The sequence below is a fragment of the Phacochoerus africanus genome, chromosome 1, assembly GCF_016906955.1.
Source record: "Phacochoerus africanus isolate WHEZ1 chromosome 1, ROS_Pafr_v1, whole genome shotgun sequence".
NCBI classification, from domain to species: domain Eukaryota; kingdom Metazoa; phylum Chordata; class Mammalia; order Artiodactyla; family Suidae; genus Phacochoerus; species Phacochoerus africanus.
In genome coordinates this window covers 191,850,581-191,874,989 of record NC_062544.1, presented here as the reverse complement: position 1 = coordinate 191,874,989, position 24,409 = coordinate 191,850,581, and the positions used below count along the sequence as shown (strand labels likewise).

At 34.8% G+C, this 24,409-nt stretch overlaps 1 protein-coding gene across 1 annotated transcript in view; it reads left to right on the top strand.

Annotated features, from left to right (window-relative positions):
* The window catches only part of SPATA16 (spermatogenesis associated 16), a 205,790-nt gene that overhangs the window by 79,616 nt on the left and 101,765 nt on the right, over positions 1 to 24,409 (top strand). The window contains exon 3 of the mRNA XM_047755284.1: positions 4,966 to 5,055. Within this exon, the coding sequence (XP_047611240.1) occupies positions 4,966 to 5,055 (90 nt within the window). The remainder of the gene's footprint in view (positions 1 to 4,965; positions 5,056 to 24,409) is intronic.

Genomic DNA, 24,409 nt, shown 5'->3' with positions numbered 1-24,409 from the left:
TGGTTATAAACTTGTCAAAATGCATCCAACTGTACACATTAAAAATGGCAATACTACTGTATGTATATCATACCTCAAAAAAACTGACTTAAAAGTACATTAAAATAAGAAGTTAACTTCCTAAACACTAGGGAGTAAATGTAAAGATGAGAAAAAAGAACATGAAATCAATATCGCCTTTAAAAACAAATTGAATTTTGAAATGGTAAAAAACACCATTAAAAGGTAGGTCTGGAAAGATCTCTCAAGGAACTTGAGGAAAGGTATCTATCCAATCTTTGACTTTAACATTCTGTTTATTAATTTAATGCTTTTGAATCAGTAATGAATCTGAGTCATCCCTACAAAACATCAAAAGACAAAAGTCCACAATCATGTTGATAGATCCAAATGGTATTTGAAAAAATTAAGCATTTATTTCTGATTACTCAGAAAATAATATTTTCCCTAATTCATAATCATAATTATCAGTAAAATACTGAAGCATCCCTAGATCACCTCACTCCTTAAATTCCTTTTTAGAAAATGTTAGCCTATGCAGTAAGAGAAGAAAAAAGATGTAATTATCAAAAAGCAGTACCAGACATCATTATTTTCAGATGATGTGAATGAAACTAAATTATTTCGATGTTAACGAATAAGGATACAAAAAAAATAATTTTAAAATAACTGTCTAAATGCTAGCACTACAAAGTTAGGAAATATAATGGAAAAAAATCACATTCTTATCATGTAATACTTCTCAAACTTTAATGTGCATACAAATCACCTGAGGTTCTTGTTAAAATGCAGCTTCAGCAGATTTGGGGATCAAAAATTTACATTTATAATGAGCTCCCAGATGCTGCTGATCACACTTTGAGAAGTAAAATGTAAATGTGTGTGTATATATATACACATTTATACCTATTTATACATTTATAGAAATGTTTATGTGCATTTGTATATATACAACATAGAATATATAATCCTATAATTTTTATACTTAAGAACAAGAAATTAGTAAAACATCTATTTTAAGAAAAGTAAAAGAAAGGTTAAAATTTTACTGGAAAACATAAAAGAATATTTGAATGAAGAAGAGAATGTCATGTTCCTGGATAGGAAGACAATAGTATAAAAATATCTTTTCGTCCTAAAATTAGTTTAATGCTTTTAACACCAATGAAAACCACTAAATTTGGGGAGGGGGCAGGGTTGTGACTTTTAAAAATGAAGATTATAAAATTCATCAGAAAGAATATGCCATATTAATTTTTTTTCACAAAGAGAATATTAAGCATCCTTTTCCTCCCAGAAATTAATAGCAAGAATTAATATAATTTGTTTCTGTCATAGAAACAGACAGATCAAAAGTATATATACAAAGTTCAGCCACTGATCCAAGTGTGCACATGAACTTAATGTATAATAAAGGTAGCATATCAAATTGCTGAGAAAAAGATAAATCATTTAATAAGTGAATTGAGACACTTTTAATAATCATTGAAAGAAGACTTGTATCCTGGCCTCACAACATTATAACCTTAGGACAATGAATCAAGTGTATACATGCACATACACATACATCAAGTTATGTGAATTTTAGATAAATTTTACATCATTCACAAGTAGAAATCATAAAAAGCTAAGATATACCACAGGGAACCAATTGATAAAGAAAAATATACTTTCATCTATTATAATAGATATTATTTTCTATGATCCTATTCTCTCAAAATAGGGCTAGTCAATTGACCAAGAAATTATGGCCTATTATTAACACTATGTTCATTCTTCTGACAAAAAAATTCAATGACTTCTATTAATTCAGCTATTCTAACATGATTCTTGTATTTTACCTAAATTCTTGTCAGCCTGACTAAATCAGAGTGGTTGCCAGACAGGAATGGGGAGGGAGTGGGATGAACATAGAATATGGGGTTGGTAGATGCAAACTGTTACATTTGGAATGGATGGGGAATAGGGTTATACTGTACAGAAGAGAATTGTGTGTAACTAGGTCATTTTGCTGTACAACAGAAATTGAAGAAACAGGAGTTCCCGTCATGATGCAGTGCTAACAAATCTGACTAGGAACCATGAGGTTGCAGGTTCGATCCCTGGCCTTGCTCAGTGGGTTAAGGATCTGGCATTGCTGTGAGCTGTGGTGTAGGTCTCAGATGCAGCTCAGATGCTGAGTTGCTGTGGCTCTGGCATAGGCGGGCAGCTGTAGCTCCAATTAGACCCCTAGCCCGGGAACCTCCAAATCCTGTGGGTGCAGCCTAAAAAAAAAAAAAGAAAAGAAATCGAAGAAACATTGTAAATCAATTATACTTTATTTTAAAATAATAATAAAGCAAACCAATAAGCACAGAGCTCTCTCTCTGATTGTAGAGTTGTTTTTATTTTTACTACAACCCAAATCAAATTGTCCATTTCAATCATAGACAGCTTCCTATAAGCTCCTCAAATGTCATCAAATGATGAATGACTAACTTTTTAAAGGATAAATCAACATTTCCTCTACAAGTTGTACACAACATAAAATACATCTTTAAAAGGGAAAGTCATTTTAGAAAGCATCAAATAAATCAACACAAGTGTAGAAACCAGGCTTTACAATTACCACCAGCATTTCCTCGCAAACTCTCAAATAGGACATATAATCACACAATGAATGCTGCAATAATTATAAGCCAAAAATAATAAATTGCCAAATATCATATCTCATCCCAAATCCCTCAACTTCCTTTTATAATTATACCTTCACCTCTCAGGGTAGACTGAGTCCTGATCTTCTTTGGTCCCTTTTATGAAGCCGTGATTCATTTGGCTCAGTGTAGGATGTTATGGTTTTAAAGAACCCAGTTCAGTTTAGCAATAATTATTTCCAAACTCATACTTGTATTTCTTCAGTACCACAAAAAGGACTTGAAATTACAAGCAATTTTTAAAGTATCTATTTTTTAATTACACTGAAACAGTGTTTACCTCATCTACCCTCGCTACCCACAAAAATCTCCTTCACCAAAGCCACTGTGATGACTCCTCCTTTCACTCCTCCCTCTATTTTACTAAACCCCTCACAATTCTGCTGCCCACTACATCCCATCCTTCTCTCCAATCTAATCCATCTTTATCAAAAGAACATGTCTGGCAAAACAAAATTCTTAGAGAAGAGCTCAACAAACCCATAACCCCATATCATGGGCAGAGAGATGTCAAAGACAATAGATGTTCACTTACTAAGGACTTTGTCCCATCACATTTGCAGACATTTACCAAAAATGTATATGTTAATGAAGGATTATGAAACATAAAGAACTAGTAGTAGATATTGTTCACTATGGATATGGAATAAGCTCATGTAATAGGCTTTAAATTTCCAATATTTTAATCAGAAATCACCAAAATAAGTGGTCTGTGTTCTTGGGGGATTCATGTATTCATCTGTACAAATTACTAGTCATAAAATGCAATAAAACGTCACTAACTCAGCCCCTCTAATTCAGAAATCATCATAGAGAAGTAGTAAGTTATATGAAATGCTGTATCTAATGATGGGAAACATAATAATAAACTTGAAGCAGCATTGCCACTAACTAGTGTATAATTTTAGAGAAGTCCCTTAGCCTCTCTGGATTTAGTTCACTTGAAGTGAGCTAAATTATTCAATCCATCCATCTTATCATCATGTAATTCTATGATTACACTGTTCCAGTGTAATTAAAAAATAGATACATCTATGACTACAAGATAGATGCTCTTTTTTGCTTTATTCTCTCTGTAAGCAATGTTTCTGGAAATAGAATTATTCTTGTCTGCATGTTTTTTTTAATCTGGAGTTCATGAGTAGCTTTAAAGAGTCACATTAATTCCATAAATTTGGGGCAATCATGTTTATGTACTTTTTTTTTTTGGACAGAGGTCCATAGCTTTCATCTGATTCTCAAAAAGTTCTGTGAAGCTCTCAAACAAACGAAAAAAGCTTAGGAGCCACTTATTTTAATAATAATGAACTAATTCCAAGTGATTCTCATCAACTTGTAAAAACAGGCTCACAAAAATATTGCTTAATAATCCTGTGTTGGTTCTATAACATTTTGTATCTTATATCAATAACACAATAGTTATGATATAAACTATATTTCAAAATTTTGCTCATGGCTATGTTCTCATTCAGTGATCATGGTCCATAACCATCGAGGTCACCTCATTATTTCAAATGCATTGAACAGTGCCTGGCTCTCCATGAAGCAAGGAAGAAGAATGGCTACCAAATTATCCATAGGGGAAGAAGGCAGATGTGGAGTGATCTTTTCATCTGAGCTTGGGTTAAGCCTCCAGAACTTTATTAGATAATGGAAGTATCAGCATGTAAGGGTAGAGTCTCTTATCTAAAAGTCAAGCTTTGTAATTTCAATAAAAGAAAATGGAAACCCAAAGTGAGCAAGGGCCTTAGCAAAAGTGGCAAAGTCAGGACCAGAATTTTTAGCCAATGGTACAGGCCTCCTCCTATTCCATCCCATTGTCCAACTGAGGGAAGACACAAAACCCAATCTGGAGTGCAAAAAAAAAAAATATGTCACCTCAATTCCAGTTGCTTTCTTTTAATGAAAACTCAGCAGCTAACAATCTCCTCTTTCATTATAGGTAGATATACCATAAATAACTTGCAATTTTTGCCTGATTTATTTACATAGAACAAATGTAATGTAAGTTGGAATCAAAGTCTTTGTCATTGTGATATCTATTAGAGCTATCCAGGGTTATCTATAAAATTGCTTTTATCATGCAAACTTAATTTTTCAATAATGTTTATTTGTCTTAACTGTCAATTACAGGAAGAAAAATTATCCATCCATCAGTATTTTAAAAAATATATAGTATGTAAAATTGAATGAATGTTATTTCATTCCTATACACTTTTGGTAATTGACTTTCAAAAGCTTAATAGCATTTCCATTTCTTTCATCTTTTCAGGAGCATTGTTTTAAACCCAGCCTATTTCCGAAATCATCTTCGTCAGGCAACAGTGTTTAGATGTCTGGAGAGATATTCAGAAGCTGCCCGGTATGTTTGTTATAACTTTTGTGAAGATTTATTTCAAGTTAAATTAATTTTATTCTCAGCTTCTGGTAATAGCATAATAGAACTTTCCATTTCTCTCATGGAATATGATTTTACCAGAACTATTGTCTTATAAATGTCAAACCAACAATTATTGACTATCTTTTCTTTAATTAAAGCCATTCTGTGTTCATAGCTCTGAGTAAAAATTCAAACTCTCCAGCACATGAGGTCACTGATAATGATGGGAAGACTTCCACAGAAGATTAGAAATGAACTTGACCTCCTGTTCTCAAGAACATTCCTGATCCTGGTTGTAATGACACAATTTTTGACAATTTCTCTCTTGAGTTCTAGAAATAAGATCCAACCATATTAAAAGGATCCCAGCAGCCAATCTGTAAAGAAGGTGACAGCAGTTATAGCACCAAAGATTCTTAGAGGTGTCCTAATGTATTGCCTCTTGGACCCACAATGTGTTTCATAAAAACCTAGTGAAGCAGCTCCTGATATTCTCATCCCCAAAACCTAGACTTACAGCAAAGAATTGTGAGAACTGTGCAATAACCTCAATGCTACACTCAGAAATTCCTTATCTGTGACAACCAAAGCTTTTTTCTTCCTGAGTCAAAATCATCATATCAGATTCCCCTTCCCTTTGATAAATTCTCTCCAAGAATTTTCATCTTCCAAAGCGTAGGTACCTGTTATTTCTTACCCCAGAAAAAGTTATTTCTTACTTTATCACCCCAGGAACTTAAGGTGTGAGTGGTTTAAACAGGAACTCCAACCATAACTCCTAGGGAGAAAGTCACATAATAGGACTAGGGGGCCTAGGTGGCTGGTAGCTACTGTCTCTAGAACATTTGCAAGCAACACTTTCTTGGCAAGTGAAGTTTAAGAAGTTTAAGTGGATGAAAAAATGGTTCCATAAAATTGAAACCATAAGTTTCACATGAATTCCATTTTGTAAGATAGTCCTAGGAATTACTTGAACTCAATTAAATGATGGTTGTGGAAGGCAGAATTAATCACTACTTCCACTTTGCAGTCAAATAACCAATATGCCACAAAACAATTTACCTGTGTGTTAATGTCCACTTTTAAAAATTAAAATAGGTCATTATCTATCAATCTGCTTTACATTCTGTTTTCCCTTATACTCTTGTCCTAAATTTTTTAGCTTACATACTCACATATGACTTCTTCCTACTTTTTATTTTCTCCATAGTGTTGTCTTTGTGGCTTACTTTCTGCCCACACACACTATGTGAATGAGAGGGAATTTAACAGATGATAGTAGGCTTCCTTCTGTCCCATACTTTTAAAAGTCACTAACTGCAAATGAAGCTAATAAGTTCAGCATAAATAGATACAGTTATCTGTAAAATAATTTTCCTTAAGAGAGGGTTTATTACTATGTCTTCTGAATCTAATCAAAAGATAATAGGAGAAAGCTAGATGCAACTTCAAAATGAGATTGGAACTAGTTAAAAGCTTCTAGAAGTGTGCTGGTTAAGTTGTACAGACTCTAGAAAGTGGACTGTTTAATATTAAGGACTACTGGAGAACCAGTTATTAACTGTAGGAGAAATTATCAATTCTAGGAAATTTTACACTATGAATATTGGCAAATGCTACAGATTCAGTCTTTGGGGGTTGGGGGAGAGCCAGATAGCAGTATATCATTGACTATAAATTAATTGTATCAAACCTGAATTAAAGTGATAAAAATTCTTTACAGTTCCTAAAACAAATAAATAATGCAAACTGAAAATTAGGAATTTGACAGTACTTACTATGTATCATTGGCACTAAATATCCATTTCCCTTGACACCCATGTCCCTGCAGTGCAGTATGAGTATCTGTTTCCTATCAGGTGATAACTAACTTGACAATGCTTGTTGAGAGAGTCTCTGATAATTGTTAGTTATACTGGTGTGGACTTTCCAACAGAGAAGCAGATACAATTACTTTCAGATACAAGTGTTTTCCTCTTGGTTTCCTTGACAATTATAATCCTCAATATAGAGTAATAGCCAGACCCCCCCCCCAACCTCTGCCAAAGGAAAGAATGCTATGAACCATGAACATGAATATCTTAGTGTCTCTTAGTTATTTGATCTCTAATGCAATACAATAAATATGAATATATAGAGCATTCATATTTATCAATCAATTGCTTGGCTACTTAGGTGATTTGGTCCAGGTCTCTTACAAGCACATTATATTAAAACTCACTGGCAGAGCCTACACATAAAGGTTATTTCCTTTAGGTAGATAAGCAGTTATGGTTCTGAGATGAGAGGCACCTTCATGCACCCTCTGTGTGGGCTTCATAAGCATTTGAGTGTGTTATTCCTTCTCCAGTATCACCTAATCTGTTCATGTATGTACCTACCTACACATATGCAGAAACACACAGCCATATACAGGAAGGAATTCCTAGTGAATAGGCCAGAAAAGATTTCTAGGACAGCTTCACAAAAATCCCAGGTTTTCAACTAGAGAGGCTAGAGGAAACGTTACTCCTGGTGACTGAACAGAAAGTATCAGCTAGGTTTACAACAATGGGTAGGTCCCTTTATTTTATGGGTCAATATCTTCTCAAAAACATCTTACCAGAAGAATCAGGATATATACATGGTAGAGAGCTGAATAAAAATTTAAGGATATTTTATTGTGGTTTAGGCTCTGCAGGGATGCTGTATGACTTAGGAAGCCTTAAAACAATGATTCCTGGTGAAGTGAGTCATCTCCCATTTGATCCAGGACAATGTATTTAAAACTAGTCCCTAGAAATTGGTCTCTCTAAAATTTCCTGAGCCTAACCACCTCTATTCAGTTCAAAAGCTTTAGTTTATTTACTATCTACAACAAATCTGGTCTGCTCTATATTTTGAAATAATATTATTCAATGTCATGTAACTTATGGAGTATTATGAGAAATAGGTTAAGTAATACAATTATGTAGTCTAAAATTTTCATATCTTTGCCCTTCTTAAAGTACTGAACTAGTGGAGAAGAATGGGAAGATAAAAAGGTGTTGCTAAACTACCAGAAAAATAGAGCTCACTAACTAGAGTGATCATACAAGTTCTCTTTCAGACTGGACACTGTGATAGTGAAAGTGGGCACTATTAAGAATTATACCAGGGAGTTCCTGTTGTGGCTAAGTAGTAACAAACCGGACTAGTACCCATGAGCATTCGGGTTTGATCCCTGGCCTTCCTCAGTTGGTTAGGGATCCAGCATTGCTGTGAGCTGTGAGGCAGGTCGCAAATGAGGCTCGGATCCAGTGTTGCTGTGGCTGTGGTATAGGCTAGCAGCTGTAGCTCCAATTGGACCCCTTAGTCTGGGAACTTCAGTATGCGCAGGTGTGGCCATAAAAAGTGAAAAAAATAATGATGATGATAATTATACCAGGAAAGCAGTCATCAATCAGGACTGTCATGAGCACAGTGGTCATATAAAAGGAGTTAGCCTTATTCAAGTCCAGCCAATGTGGCTGTATACAAATGTAGGTTCAGTGTTGCAGTTTTTTGCATCTTCAAGAAATAGTATAATAATTCAGGGCTTTCCAAAATATTTTTTGATTTTTAAATGTTGGCAATTATTTCAAGTTTTTCAAACACAGTGTCATCTTAAGAAAGCTGAAGTAGTTCCATTCATGAAAACGTAATTCACTGAAGAATCAATTGGCCAAGTGACCAGTTTGTAGAATTCACCAACTTGAAAATTTGCTAAAACCTTAAAGCACTGGGAACTACGTCACTTGTGATGGAGCATGATAATATGAGAAAAAAGAATGTGTACATGTATGTGTGACTGGGTCACCTTGCTGTGCAGTAGAAAATTGACAGAACACTGTAAATCAGCTATAATGGAAAAAATAAAAATCATTATTAAAAAAGAAATTAAATATTTTAATTTTGAAAAAAAATAATCTTAGTGACTATACGAATATATTTTCTTACAAACATATTCCTCATGAATACATTCAACAAACCTATTTAATTTTTGAAAATTTTCAGTTTTAAAAGCTAGGATTATAGGATGATTTATTCTCATAATATATTCTTCTTGTGTGTATGACTGTTACTCTACTGTTCTTGAATATATTCTATGACTATTTTCTTATTAATGAAACCAAAATTTTAATCTGACAGTTTAACAATTTACAAATTTCTTCTCTGATAGTCTTAAAAGTCATGTTTTATTTTTAATATCTTAACATTTTTAGAATTCATGCCCCAATTTTGGGAGAGTGACCAAATTTGCCTGGGTGGTAAAATGTATTTTTAGTTATTTATAGCATTTACAACAATTTGTATTTAATGAGGCAGTTTTAATAGCATTCTACTAAAGCTAGAAAAAGATTGGGAAACTGGACAGTGGGCAGCACAGCACAATCTGGGCCATGGATCCTACAGAGGAGAGAACGAAGGACAGAGAGAAACCAAAGGCTCCAGAACGCTGGAGTCCTGGCTCTTTCGAATCTACCTGTCGGATTAGTATACGTTTTCCAAAGAGTTAAAATAACCTGTCTTAGTAAATCAACATATTTATAGGTTTAACAAATCAGTCGTTTGACAAACTCATCATTTGATGAATTGATGAGGACCCCAAGAATGCTATGGGCCACAGAATCAAACTTGAGAGTCAGGATCGAGTCCCCTTCTCCAACTCTAAATGAATACTGGAGTTCAATTTTTCAAGAGGAAAATCTGAGCTTCCTCCTACCCACATTAGGGTTCCTTCCCACATCAAATTTTGTACAAAGCCAGTTTGGGGAAGATTTTAGTCAAAAAGCAGCAGTCTGTTAGAAAAAGACATTATCTTACAGAGTGCAAAAGCTTTAGTTTATTTACTATCTACAACAAATCTGGTCTGCTCTATATTTTGAAATAATATTATTCAATGTCATCTAACTTATGGAGTATTATGAGAAATAGGTTAAGTAATACAATTATGTAGTCTAAAATTTTCATATCTTTGCCCTTCTTAAAGTACTGAACTAATGGACACAGTGGATTTCAGAGCTATTTTATATTGCATGTGCCCTTCAGGACTAAAAAAAAAATTGGTAAAATGCCATCAAGTTGGATCAGTCTGCTTGTCAATACACTAAGAAGTTTCTCCCTTGTAGTTAATTCTAAGCTTTGCCTCGCTCACTCTTACCCTCTGACAGTGTCTTTTAGTTCACTTCTATTTTACCATTTGGGCTACCTGCCATTCTCATCCTCCTCTGCATTTGCCTTTCTTCTTATTTCATGACTGTTACATTTTTCGGGGGTGGGGGGGACTTCCTTGTGAGCATCCCTTTCCTTCCAGTCATTAATAAGCCATTCTAAGAGCATCTGATTCATTCTGTGAGACTTTGGCTCTCCTTGGTGACTGTCATTTTTTCAACTCATCAGTGATTACATTTGCTTTTGCTTTATCTTACTTTTGATACTCTGAGACAAATGAAAATATTTGAATTTCCTGAAAATCTACTCTATGGGTGAACAGATAATGAAAATCTCAAATAATAAATTTCTTTTTTTCTTTATATTTTTTAGGGCCACACCCACAGCACATGGAGGTTCCCAGGCTAGGGGTCGAATCGGAGCTACAGCTGCCAGCCTACACCACAGCAAAAGCAATGTCAGATCCGAGCCGCTTCTGTGACCTACACCCCAGCTCACAGGAATGCTGGATCCTTAGCCCACTGAGCGAGACCAAGGATGGAACTTGCATCCTCATGGATATTAGTCATATTCACGTCCGCTGAGCCACTATGGGAACTCCCAATATATTTCTTTAAAAAGCAGATTCTTTTAGAAATGGTCAGCTATGCCTAAGGTGTGACATATTAGAATATCAATGTTTGAATGAAAATTAGCGTAAACACTTAAGGTCTGGGCTCTATATGAGTATCAAAATGTTTCAAGGTTGTTCTTTTGCCAGGCAGGATGTTTCTGTTAAGCCAAATCAAACATGGTATTTTAAGATGCATTAATTGATGTATACCCTTACTGACAAGCCAGGTAGTGGAGGTTAGTAGAGATAGGAGTAGGTGGGTTTCTTGAGACCCAGCAGGGGACTCGGGGATTTGGTTTTGATGCTATTGTTTTCTCATGTCAGCTGGCCCTATTGGAAACTGGAAACAATGCCTATATAAAGCACAATCTCTCAAAAGAAAAGAGTGATCCAAAAATAAACTGAAGTGTTTGTTCAGAAATCTGGTAACATAAAACGATGGTGTTGCTGTTGATAAGAAATCACTCAGGAGTAGTCGTACAACAGCAAGCAGAGAAAGAAACTGTGTCAGCTTTTTTGGTGTCAGGGACTCTGTGATTTTAAATGAGATTATCATGTATCTTGCAAGGGAGGAGAATACATTGACGGGTAGACTCAAGACAAGAGATTCTGAAGAGATGATAGTAGTGTTGGGAGCCTATTTTAACAGCTCTGATTCAATTGGAAGTATAAAATCCATTCATTCACAATGCAAGATGTTAAAAATACATCACAGGATTTTTGGTTAAGGTTCTCGTCTATGCCTGCAAATAAATTAAATGAAGACTACAAGCTAATTTTTATTCTTAAATTGGCCATCTGTCTGAAGGCCTTTCTTTCTCTTTACTGGAGGCAGTTCATCACTGTGAAAATAGGTTCAGTGTGGCCTGGCATTAGTCAGCTATATGTAACATACAGTCATGGGTTGGAAGCTGGGTGTGATTATACCACCACTAGGTGACTTTCCCCGTCCCCTAAAAAAGGCAAAGATGCATGAACTCTACTAACCATTGTAAAAATGTTGCTTCTTGATGTCTGAATTCTAAAACTGACATTAATAAGAGATATTTACTCATTTCACATGACTTCAGTTAAATATCTAACTATAGGAATATAGCACACTCAATATTTATGTACAGAAGGTGTAGTGTTTATGGTTTCAACAGGAAAAAGAAAGGTGAAAATATACTACACTTTCAAGTTTCTCCATCTAATGACTTAAAGATTTAAAATTTCAGATTTATAAATGTCTGATTTTATAATAAAAACACTAAGTGTACGGTTGTAATGACATCACGTGGCTAAAAAGTAATTCTGATGCCTTAAGAAAAGTGTTGGACATGATCCAAATTATAAGTAAATAACTGCAAGGATACCTAATCTTACATAAATATAGGAAAAAAAATTAATTCAGGCTGTGGAAAACAACATCCAAAAATCCATTAGAGAAAAGCAAACATTGATTGACTTTGTGAATTCTCCTTCTTCTGATGTTTATCATGGTAATTATTTTTGTCCCTTTTCTCTTTTGAATGATATGCTATGCATTTGCATTACCTGTCAACATTTCTAAAATAATTTAGAAATGCATAGTTCTTGGACTGTGTACACTTTCTGCAAATATTGGTCTAGAAAATGTGTAGCAGAATACAGAGACAGATTTTTTTTCTTTGCCGTAGATCTAACCTTGTATCTTTAAAAAAGAGGATGGAGCAATGAAAACTACATAAGAGAATGCTGAAAGGCCCTGGGGTGTCATATTTTAAATATGAAGAAATAAAGATCTCTTGCCTCCCTTCTTCCTTTCAATCAGACATTCATCTGATTCCACATTTTCTACAATAACAGAATGTATAAAAACTAATTAAACATTAAAAAGTTTAATCCAAAGGCGCTGAAGTTTAACTCGGAGCTCTGTACTATTTTCTAATATCTAAGTGTTGCCAAGTAGATTAGAGTTCAGTCTCTAAATGCTAAAATTATGATAAATGGATCAAAATCTCCATGTTTTTAATCTTTAAATTGGAGATAACAATAGCATCTATATCACAGAGGTTATTATGAGGATAAATGAGGCAATTTATACCATGCACTTAGCACAGCACTTGGCACATCATGAACTCTCAATAAAAAAATGAGCTATTATCATTGTTTCTGTTGTTGTTAACAATTAGAGCTCTTTGAAAATAGATGAACCTACCTCAAGAGACAATGATTTATTAACACTGAAACCAGAATATTTTGAGCAATCCTTTAGCTGAAGCACTTGCACCACAAGATTACACCTGACTTTTAAGTCCTGTGTCCCTCTGAGTGTCCACCCACCTGTTTTTGGAAAGCCCACTGTTAACATAGGGGTTAAAAGACAAGATTCTGGTGGGTTTAAGGAGTTAAAAGAGGCAATATTCTGACTTTTTCAAACATTTTGTGTATGAATAGATTATGAATTTTAGGGTTCTATTTCAGTATGAGTGATATTCCAATTATTCCTGAAAGGAGTTAGAATGTGGAGGTCTCAGACTGGCAGGTGGAACTTTAAATTATACAGAGAAAAAGAAGTGTTCAGGTCACCTGATTTTTACTCCACTTCTCTCTTTTTTCCTTTCCTCCAATCTGTCAAAAATAGCAACACCTTGACAAAAGATTTAGGACAGAAATACTAACACTGCCAGAAATTCTGACCAAAATTTTTCACCATCTTTTCTTTTTTTTTTTTTTAATACTGGTATTGGTTCCTTACCCTATTGTGCACATAAATTAATTCTGATGCCACTAATTGTGAAAATTGGTCAGAAGTCAGAAGTTTTGATTTTGCATCTGTCTGCTAAACAGGAAACATCTACACTAGAGAATTATAAGCAAGCCAGAAGAAATTGTGGTCTAGTCCCAGGGCTGCAAATGACTGGCCATGTGTGACCTTGGGCAAGTTATGTAAGCTGAGTTTCAATTTTCTCAACCATAAAATGAAGATGATAATACTACTTTACAATATAAACATAAGGTTTAAATAAAATAATGAACATGAAACATTAAACTCAGTGCCATTAAACTCATAGTAAGCTCTCAATTAATTATTGTTGCTGTTGTTACAAGCTTTGACAAATGATGTTTAAAGTCCTAATACACTTGCTCTGGATTAATTCTGCTGAGTGGAACTTTGGTATAAATATTAATACTACCCCAATTTATCTCAATTTTAGCAGCCATCATCTATGACCCCTTGCTGTTTGCCAAACTTTATGCCAGATGCTTGTCTTGCATTATCCTCCCAACTCTGCAAAGGAATTATAGTATGTATTTTGTAGGTGAGGAAATTTAAGTAGCAAACCTGAAATTCAAGCTTAATTTTTTTTAAACTGCACTCGGTATTGTCAGACCTCTTTTTTTTTTTTTTTTGGCTGCACCCATGGCCTATGGAAATTCCTGAGGCAGGAACTGAACCCATGCCACTGCAGCAACTATTACTAATAAGTCTGTGCATTTTTAATATTTATTGATCAATCTTGTTTCCTCTTCAGTGATATGTTCATTTGTATATTTTTCTTTCAATCATGTTTCATTTGTTTTATTTTTTATTATAGTTGATACAATGTTGTGCCAATTTCTGCTGTACAGCAAAGTGACTCAGTCATATATACATATATATATATATATATATATACATATATATAATTTTTCATCATGGTCTATCCCAGGAGGCTGGATAAGGTTTCCTGTGCTATATAAGAAGAGTTTATTTATCCATCCTAAATGTAATAGTTTGCATCTACTAATCCAAAACTCTGTTCATTTTTCTTAATGAATTGTTTGTCTTTTTACCATTAAATTTTAGTATTCTTTATATATTCTAAGTACTAATAATTTTTGGTAATACTTAGGAAATTTCTTCTAATTAATGGCTTGTATAATCATACTCTTCACGATATCTTTTGATAAAAAGATAAGTTTAAAGACTTAGTTTTAGTGTAGTTGAATGTAGTCAGATTCCTTCATGATTTGCACAGTTTGAGTTTTAAGAAATACTCTTCCAAGCTCAAGATTGCCTCCTATATTTTCTTTAAAATTTTTTAAATGTTCCCTTTGCCTTTAAAATTTTAACCCAATGATAATTGATTTTTTATACATGGTATGAAATGGATCTATTATCATGTTTTTCTCTTAATGGATAATCAGTTATCTTGACATTATCTTATTAAATCCTTTTGCTATCGATCTTCATTGTTGGTTCCGTCCAGATCACTTTTACGTATACGAATATGTTGATTTCTGATCCGTATTCTATTTATTCATTTATTTATATGTTAAACTGCCAAAACCATGCTACCCTAATATGGAAGAATTGTATAATATATCCTGGTACCAAGCAAAGCACACCTCCCCAACTGATTCTATTTCAAGAATGTCTTCTCTATTTTTGGCCTTTTACTCTTCAACGAAAATGGTAGAAAAAGTGAATTTGCATTCCAAACCAGGATAGTATGTGTTCTGGTTAGGAATTTCCAAGGAAGATTTTCTTACTTCTTCTTGTGATCCACCAGGATTCAAGGTCAAGATTGGCATGTGGTTCCACTATCTTGCTCTGTAAGAGTTTCTCCTAGTTCTTTTATTGAACATGTTATTTCTTAAAGGAATCATTATGCAGGTGGTCTTTTATTCAATTTTTACCATGCTCAGATCTCAGGCTTTGACTCCTTTTCCCTTTGCATGTGTCCTCTTAAAAGATAGTCACTAGACAAGTAAATATTAACCACAGGACAAACCTGCTGTTTCAAAATAGGAAACAGGCAAATAAAGAGAATCACAAGTTACTGAGGAGAAATCTCTAAGCAGAAATCTCCATGGGAACTAGTGCTGGGGTTGGAAAATTTGAACTATAAATGACAAATTTCTGGAGGACCAATTGGGAAACTCTGAGAGCTAAATATTCTGGGGGGTGGTAAGGGGGAGGGCCAGTCATAGAGAGGCCACTACACTTTTGCAAGTTTTACCTCCAGGAGTCCTACTAGGTCTTCACAGTGAATATGGGAGAAAAATCCCCTCATACTTCCAGTAAGAGGAGGGTAGAGAAACTATTTTGAAATATCCCAGAGAATTCTGTTCTCCTTTGCAAGGCCTGCCTTCAAGAGAACCTATTTTACCAGAGCCTAACATACCTGGAGGAAGAGAAACACCCAAGTGAAGTCCTTCTTAGCCATTCTGTCATACATAAATGGGTGGGAGAGAGGTACAAACTGGAAAATGCTGGTGAAGTTCACAGTCCAGGAGCACAGGCTTACCTGATGTAAATCATAGACTGAGACCTAATCATAGGACTTGAGAATTCTTCCCCTCCCCCAACACCTTACCACTACATTACCAAAGGCCTATTTACTGCATTTCCTCCTACTTAATATATCACGTTCCTCTTATGACAGAAAGTTACAGGGCATACTAAAAAACAAAATGACACAGTTTGAAGAAAATCAATAAGCATCAGAACAAGAATCATATGTGGCAGGAATGTTGGAATTATCAGAACAGGAAATTTTTAAATATATGGCTAATAACAGCTTTAATATAAATAATAAATAACATGTAAGAACAGATTGATAATGTAAGCAAAGAGATGAAATTCTTAGAAGCAAATGCTGGAGATAAAAAACACTGTAATAGAAATGAGGAATGTCTTTGATGAGCTTATCAGTAGAGTGGATATGGAAGAATAAAGAATCTTTGAGGTAGAGGGTATGACAATAGGAATTTCCAAAATAGTATACTGAAAAGCAAAGAGAAAAGGGACAAACAAACAAAAAACCAAGAATATCCAAGAACTGTTACCATGCTAACATCAATCAAACGAAAGTGAGAATATCTATATTAATTTTAGACAGAACACACCTCAGATCAAGGAAAGTTTTCAGGAATCGAAGAGCACATCACATAATAGTAAATGGATCAATGCTTCAAGAATATATGACAATCCTTAATGCGTATGTGCCTAACAAGAGAGGATCAAAATATAATGCACAAAAATTATGTGAAGACTCCAAAACCCTTTATTAGAAATGAAGCAATCCAACAGGCGGAAAATCAGCAAAGACATTGTTGAACTCAATAACACCATCAATCAACTGGACAAAACTGACATCTATAGACTATTTCATCAAACGACGACATATTACACAGTCTCCTCCTCATAAGGAATATTCACCAAAATAGACCACTTCTAGACAATAAAATACACCTTAACAAATTTGAAAGAATAGAAATCATACAAGGTCTGCTCTCAGACTGCAGTAGAATTAAACTAGAAAAGAATAACAGAAAGATACCTGGAAAATCAGCAAAATCCTTGGTGATTAAATATACCTACAAATAACACATGAGTAAAATAAGAAATCTTTAATTTTAAAAGATTCTCAACTACAAGAAAGTAAAAATACAACTTATCAAAATGTGCACATGCAGCAAAAGCAGTGTTTACAGTGAAAATTTTAGTTTTAAATGCATATATTAGAAAAGAAAAAAGATCTGAAAATCAATAATCTAAGATTCCACTGAGGACAGTAAAAAAATTAGAACAGGAGATCCCGTCATGGCGCAGTGGTTACCGAATCCGACTAGGAACCATGAGGTTGTGGGTTCGATCCCTGCCCCTGCTCAGTGGGTTGACGATCCGGCGTTGCCGTGAGCTGTGGTGTAGGTTGCAGACGTGGCTCGGATCCCGCGTTGCTGTGGCTCTGGCGTAGGCCAGTGGCTACAGCTCCGATTAGACCCCTAGCCTGGGAACCTCCATATGCCACGGGAGTGGCCCAAAAAAATAAAAAAATAAAAAATAAATAAAAATTAAAAAATTAAAAAATTAGAACAAATTAAATCCAAAGTAGGCAGAAGGAAGGGTATAATAAAAAATTAGAGCCAAAATCATTGAAATTGAAAAGATGAATAAAATCAATAAGCCACCAGCTAGGCTAAAAAAAACCAACCAACCAACCAAACAAACAAAAAAACCTGAATGACACAAATTACTATGTCAGAAATGAAAAGGCAGGAGTTCCCACTGTGCTCAGTGGTTAGCAAACCTGACTAGCATCCATGAGGACACCTGGTTCAATCCCTGGTCTCAGTGGGTTAAGGATCCAGCGTTGCCGAGAGCTGTGGTGTAGGTTACAGACAGGACTCAGATCCCACATTGCTGTGGCTGGGGTGTAGGCCAGAAGCTGCAGCTCTGATTCGACCCCTAGCCTGGGAACATCCATATGTTGCCAGTGTGGCCCTAAAAAGACAAAAAGACCAAAAAACAAAGATAGGAAAGAAGGAAGGAAGGAAGGAAGGAAAGAAAGGAAAGGAAAGGAAAGGAAAGGAAAGGAAAGGAAAGGAAAGGAAAGGAAAGGAAAGGAAAGGAAAGGAAAGGAAAGGAAAGGAAAAGGAAAGGAAAGGAAAGGAAAGGAAAGGAAAGGAAAGGAAAGGAAAGGAAAGGAAAGGAAAGGAAAGGAGGAAGGAAGGGAAGGAAGGAAGGAAAACAAACTGTTGCCTTTGGAATGGATTAGCAATGAGATCCTGCTGTGTAGCACTGGGAACTATGTCTAGTCACTTATGAGGGAGCATGATAATGTGCAAAAATAGAATTTGTACATGTATGTGAAACTGGGTCACCATTCTATACAGTAGAAAAAAATTGTATTGGTGAAATAACTATTAGAAAATAATTTTAAAAAAGAAAATAAAAAAGGAAACATTCATTGCTACAAATTCCTTGGACAGTAAAAGAATATTAAAGTAATATAACAACTTTATGTCCACAAATTTGATAATTTAGATTAAATAGATCAATCCCTTTAAAGACACAATTTGTCAAAACTCACAAAGAAGTAGTGAACAATCTACAAAGGCCTAGAACTATTTGAAAGAAATTGAATCAATATTTGATAACTTTCCAAAGCAAAAAGGACCAGGACCAAGTAGTAGGTTCACTGGTGGATTCTGCAAAACATTTTAGGAAAAAAATTATACCAACTCTCAAAAATCTCTTCCGGAAGATATGACCAGGGGAAATACTTTCTAACTCATTCTATGAAGCCAGCATTACCCTAATCCCTAAATCCTAAATAAGACAAAGACACTATAAGAAAACTACAGATTATTATCTCTCACAAGCATGGATGCAAAATCCTAAACAAAATATTAGCAAGTTGAATCTAGCAATATATTAAGAGATTTTATACCATGACCAAATAGGATTTATCTGAAGTATGCAATGATTGTTTAGTATCTGAAAATCAATTAAGGTAACCCATAACATCCATAGGCTAAGAAAGAAAAATTACCTGATTATATCAATAGATGCAGGAAAATTGTGTGATGAAATCTAACATCCATTCACGAAAAAAACTCTCAGAAAATTAGAGATAAAGAGGAATTTCCTCACCTTGATGAAAAATACCTACAACAAAAACCTACAGATAACATCTTACTTAATGAGAAACTTGAAGCGTTCCCACTAAGATCAGGGATCACTGGATAAAGTAAGAATGTCCCCTTTACAACTTCTTTTCAACAGTATACCAGAAGTTCTAGCTAAGACAAAAGATGAGGAAAAAAAGCATACAGTTTAGGAAGGAAGAAACAAAACCATCTTTATTCTCAGATGACATGATCACCTGTGTAAAAAAAATCTGAAAGTGGATTTCCCCTTGTGGCTCAGTGGAAACAAATCTGATCAGTATCCATGAGGATGCAGGTTTGATTCCTAGCCTCACTCAGTGGGTTAAGGACCTGGCATTGCCATGAGATGTGATGTAGGTCGCATACATGGCTCAGATTGCTGTGGCTGTGGTATAGGCCAGCGGCTACAGCTCTGATTTGACTCCTGGCCTGGTAATATCCATATGCCATGGGTGCATCCCTAAAAAGACAAAAAAAAATCTGAAAGAACTGACCCAAAAAAAAAAAAACCCTCTTGCAATTAAAGAAGCAGTTATAGCAAGGTTGCAAGATACAAGTTGAATACACAAAAATATGCACTATGCCAGCAATAAACAAGCGGAATTTGAAATATAAAACACAGTACCATGTACATTAGCATCAGAAGACATGAAATACTTAAGTATAAAACAAAATATATATGAGAAAAAATATAAAATACTGATACAACCTAGCAAAATAAATAAATAAATGGAGAGACAGTCTATGTTCATGGATAGAAAGACCCAATATGGTCAAGATGTCAGTTCTTCCCTCCTTGATCTACAGATCCATTCCCAATCAAAATCCCAGCAAGTTACTTTATGGATATTTAAAACTAATCCTAAAGTTTATAGTGAGAGATAAAAGATCCAGAATAACCAACTCAATTCTAAAGGAGAAGAGTAAAGTTAACAGGATTAACACCACCCAAATTTAAGATATACTATAAAGCTAGAGTAATGAACACAATGTGGTACTGGGGGAAAAAATAGACAAATAGATAAATGGAATAGAACAGAGAACCCAGATATACACCTACATAAATACATTCAACAGATCTTTGACAAAGGAGCAAAAGCAATACAATAGAGCGATGAGCGTTTTCAATAAATGGTGTTGAATCAACTGGACATACACACATACACAAATACACACACATCATACAGACCTTGTATCTTTCACAAAAAAAAAATAACTCAAAATGGATCATAGACCTAAATGTAAACACAAAACTATAAAGCTCCTACAAAATTATAAACACTGTATTACTGCAGTGGTAGATACATGTTAAAACCCATAGGATATACAACACCAAGAGTGAACCCTAATGTAAACTATGGACTTTGAATGATGACAATAAGGCAAGGTAGTTTCTTTGTAACAAAAGGACTATGTGCTGTGGGATGTTGATAGTGGAGGAAGTTGTGTAGGGACAGGGAGTATATGGGAACTCTCCCTACTTTGTATTTAATTTTGCTGTGACCCTAAAGCTACTTTAAAAAAAAAGTTTATTAATTCTAAAAATTTGAAAATTTTACATAACTTTTTTAAAAGAACCTCTAATGAATGCTAAAGTCAATTGGCAAACATTTGAGGATAAATATATTACCATAGTCTCAGACTATCTCCCCAAATATTTCTCAACTGAAAAGGGAAACCTAGTAACTTTCTGATGAAGAAAACCAGAAAATACCACCTTCAACAAATGATGGAGGCTAATATCACCAGTAATAAACATCAACATTATAACTCCTGATTGCATAGATGAAAAGGACAATACATCAATTCTATAGTATTCTTGCCTAAAATGCATAAATTTCACTTTAATCATGAGAAAACATCAGAAAAACCCAATTTTGGACACATTCTAAATAATAACTGCTTATTTCTCATTAAAAGTGTTGAGGCCGGTGTTTTCAGTGTGGCTCAGCAATTAACAAACCCAACTAGCATCCATAAGAATGTGGGTTCAATCCCTAGACTCGCTCAGAGGGTTAAGGATCTGGCCTTCCATGAGCTGCAGTGTAGGTCACAGACGTGGCTCACATCCCGGGTTGCTGTGGCTGTGGTGTAGGCCAGAGGCTACAGCTCCAATTGGTCCCTGGCCTGGGAACCACATGCCGCAGGTAAGGCCCTAAAATACAAACAAACAAACAAACAAAAAAAAAATGTTGAGGCCATGAAAGAAAAGGTAAGAATGAGGAAATATTAAAGACTGGAGGACACTGAAGAAACACAGCTAAATGTAATGTGGGATCTTTGACTGGATCCTGGAGCATAAAAAGGGCCACTTGGAAAAATCTGTAGTTCAGTTAATAGCAATATTCTGTTATTAATTTCCTGGTTTTATTCATTGTACTATGGTTATGCAAGTTGTTAGAATTAGAGGAAGCTAGGGGAAACTGGGTGGAAGGATATATGTTAACTCTCTGTACTATTTTTGCAACCTTTCTATAAATTTTAAATTCTTTCAAATAAATTTAAAAACACCTGTTTGTTATGTTTGTTTTCAGTCTGTCTTGTTTAAGAGTATCAGCTGTTCTGGGTAGGGTTTCTCTGATCATCTTATCCACCATATTCCCAAATTTGAAAGCCAAGACTTAACATTTTAAAGACATTTTTATCATCTTTCTCTCCCAGCCTATTTTGGGATATCCTTTGCCTGCTATAATTTAAGAACATGTTCTTTTTCTACATTTTATATCTCCTACAGACTTCATCTTAATTTTAGCTTTTGAAGCTTATTCTGTTATTCTTTTATACTTTTCTTTAATTACCTGAATCGTAAAGTCTAGTTCTAACTTTATTAGAATTGGGGTTAGACAATCTGGATCAGCAATCCAGTTTTGTCCCTTAAAATCATCCTGGCCTCCCAAAACCCTTGGCCCCTATGAATGAGGATAACAGTAATGCTCATACCTGGACTCATGTCTCCAAAAGGTGACGAAAACCAACATTCTCTTTACCCCCAAATTCCCTGACATATTTTCTGAATTGCTTCCTACTTGTCTAATTTTTTTCCTTCCCAATCTCTTGTTCCTCAATCCACTGCTTAAAAATAAGTATTTTGAAAGGTTCTCTCCCCTTTACTCTTTTATTTAGATTGTGCATTTACTCTTCCTTGGCTATTAAAATCCCCTCTCCTGGCTTCAGCTAATCAATATACTAATGACTCCAAAATTATGCCTACATTCCCAGATCTTGCTCCCAGCCTCCACATTTATATGTTCAAGCACCTTCTGGTTATCCCTATTTGGCTGTATTATAAGCATCTCCATCAAAACGTTCTAAACTGAACTCTCAAAAACCTAACTCTTCAATATCTTTGTTGTTGAACATAAGGGACTGATTAATTAAATAGTGAAAATACCCACAGAATACAACATACTAATTAATGGACAAATATTTACTAATGTGGAAGATATTCTCACCATATTGTTCATTTTCAAAAGCAGGTTAAAAAACAATATGTATCATAAGCTTTATTAACAGAACAAATGTGAATACATCTCTCTAGACTAATTACTTTAAATGGTTCTCTATCATCTGCAAAATGAATCCTGGCAAAAAAAATTTTAAGTTCTCTTACAATTAAGACCTTGTTTCTCTCTCTAGACTACACTAAACACACACACACACACACACACACACACACACAAGCACACATACTTTTCAAAAGTGAAATACTACCCAAGCATAACACACTATTTCATGCTTGTACATATTTGTACATTCCATCTCAGAATAGCTTTTCCTTCTCTGGTCATCTCTAAGCCTTTCTTGGGACCCACCTCCCTGGGAATGTTCCCCTGACTCTATTTTCTCCAAATAGGGTTAATTTCTTTTTTCTGTACTATGTCTATACCTGTCTTTGCAGCTACTAGTGCATATTCTTCATCATAACTCTTTTCTTAAATGTCAACTTATTTTAAAAGACCATGAGTTTACGGAGGATGGAGACCAATTCACCTTGTGTACCTTCACTACCCATCTTCATGACTCAATCACATTAGTCATAGCTGAATATTTGTGGAACTGAGATTAGAATGCATATGAAGACACATATCACAAATAAAGTGGTCTGAAATGAAAAATGGTATTATTGCTATTTAAATTCATACTGTAACACACTGACACTTTAATTAGCATCACAAAGTATATTCTTCCAAAGGGGGCCTCTTACCTAGATTAACAAAATCTAGGTGTCAAAACCTTGAATCTGATAATAAAGTAGGTAAAATCACCTCAGACTAGATGTCTATACATAAAAATACAAAATAAAAGGGAACCATTATATTCTAAAACTTCATAAAAGTCAACAAAAGAATGTACTGGGGATAATTTGACTGAGACTCTATAATGAAAACATTATGGTTTTTATTCTGCATCTTATATGCCTTGAGTTTCCCCAAGCCTTATCAACCTGTATACACAAATCAAATCATAATAATGGCAGGAACTCAATATATGGCTTTATATCCCCACCTGCATAATATGACTTCATCTTTCCCCCAACTTACTTGAGATTCTTACAAACTGACTCATATGCACTCCAGAAAAAGAACAGAGTGGAATAGCATGATGTGAAGTGGTTAGTTTTTAATGTCATTATCTAAGCCCCCTCCCCACCAAAACTTTACAAGAGGTAAAGTCAAGTGTTTTGTTCACTATTATCATGTACATGGTTTTGCACATACATCGCATATATATATATATATATATATATCTCCTCACAAAAAATGTAATGTTTATTGTAATGTTCAGTATATAATCCCAAAGAGATAATATATTCACAAACCATCACTCAAGGCTATCTCTGCTTGGAATATTTGAGTGAATTAATGAAGATTCTATTTTGTTGGACTTTCTTGTTATTCATTATCATTCTGTCTTCCACAGATGACTTTATCAGTCCATCTAACTCTTGCTTAGCCATCATTTATCTAATGGCCTGAAGGATCACCAACTTGCTAGGCAGATGTTTGGTTTCTTTGCCATCGATCAGGGAAGTCCTTGTATCTATTTCACATTTTATTTTTATTTTTTTGTCTTTTCTAGGGCCACTCCTGCAGCATATGGAGGTTCCCAGGCTAGGGGTCCAATCGGAGCTATAGCCACCGGCCTACG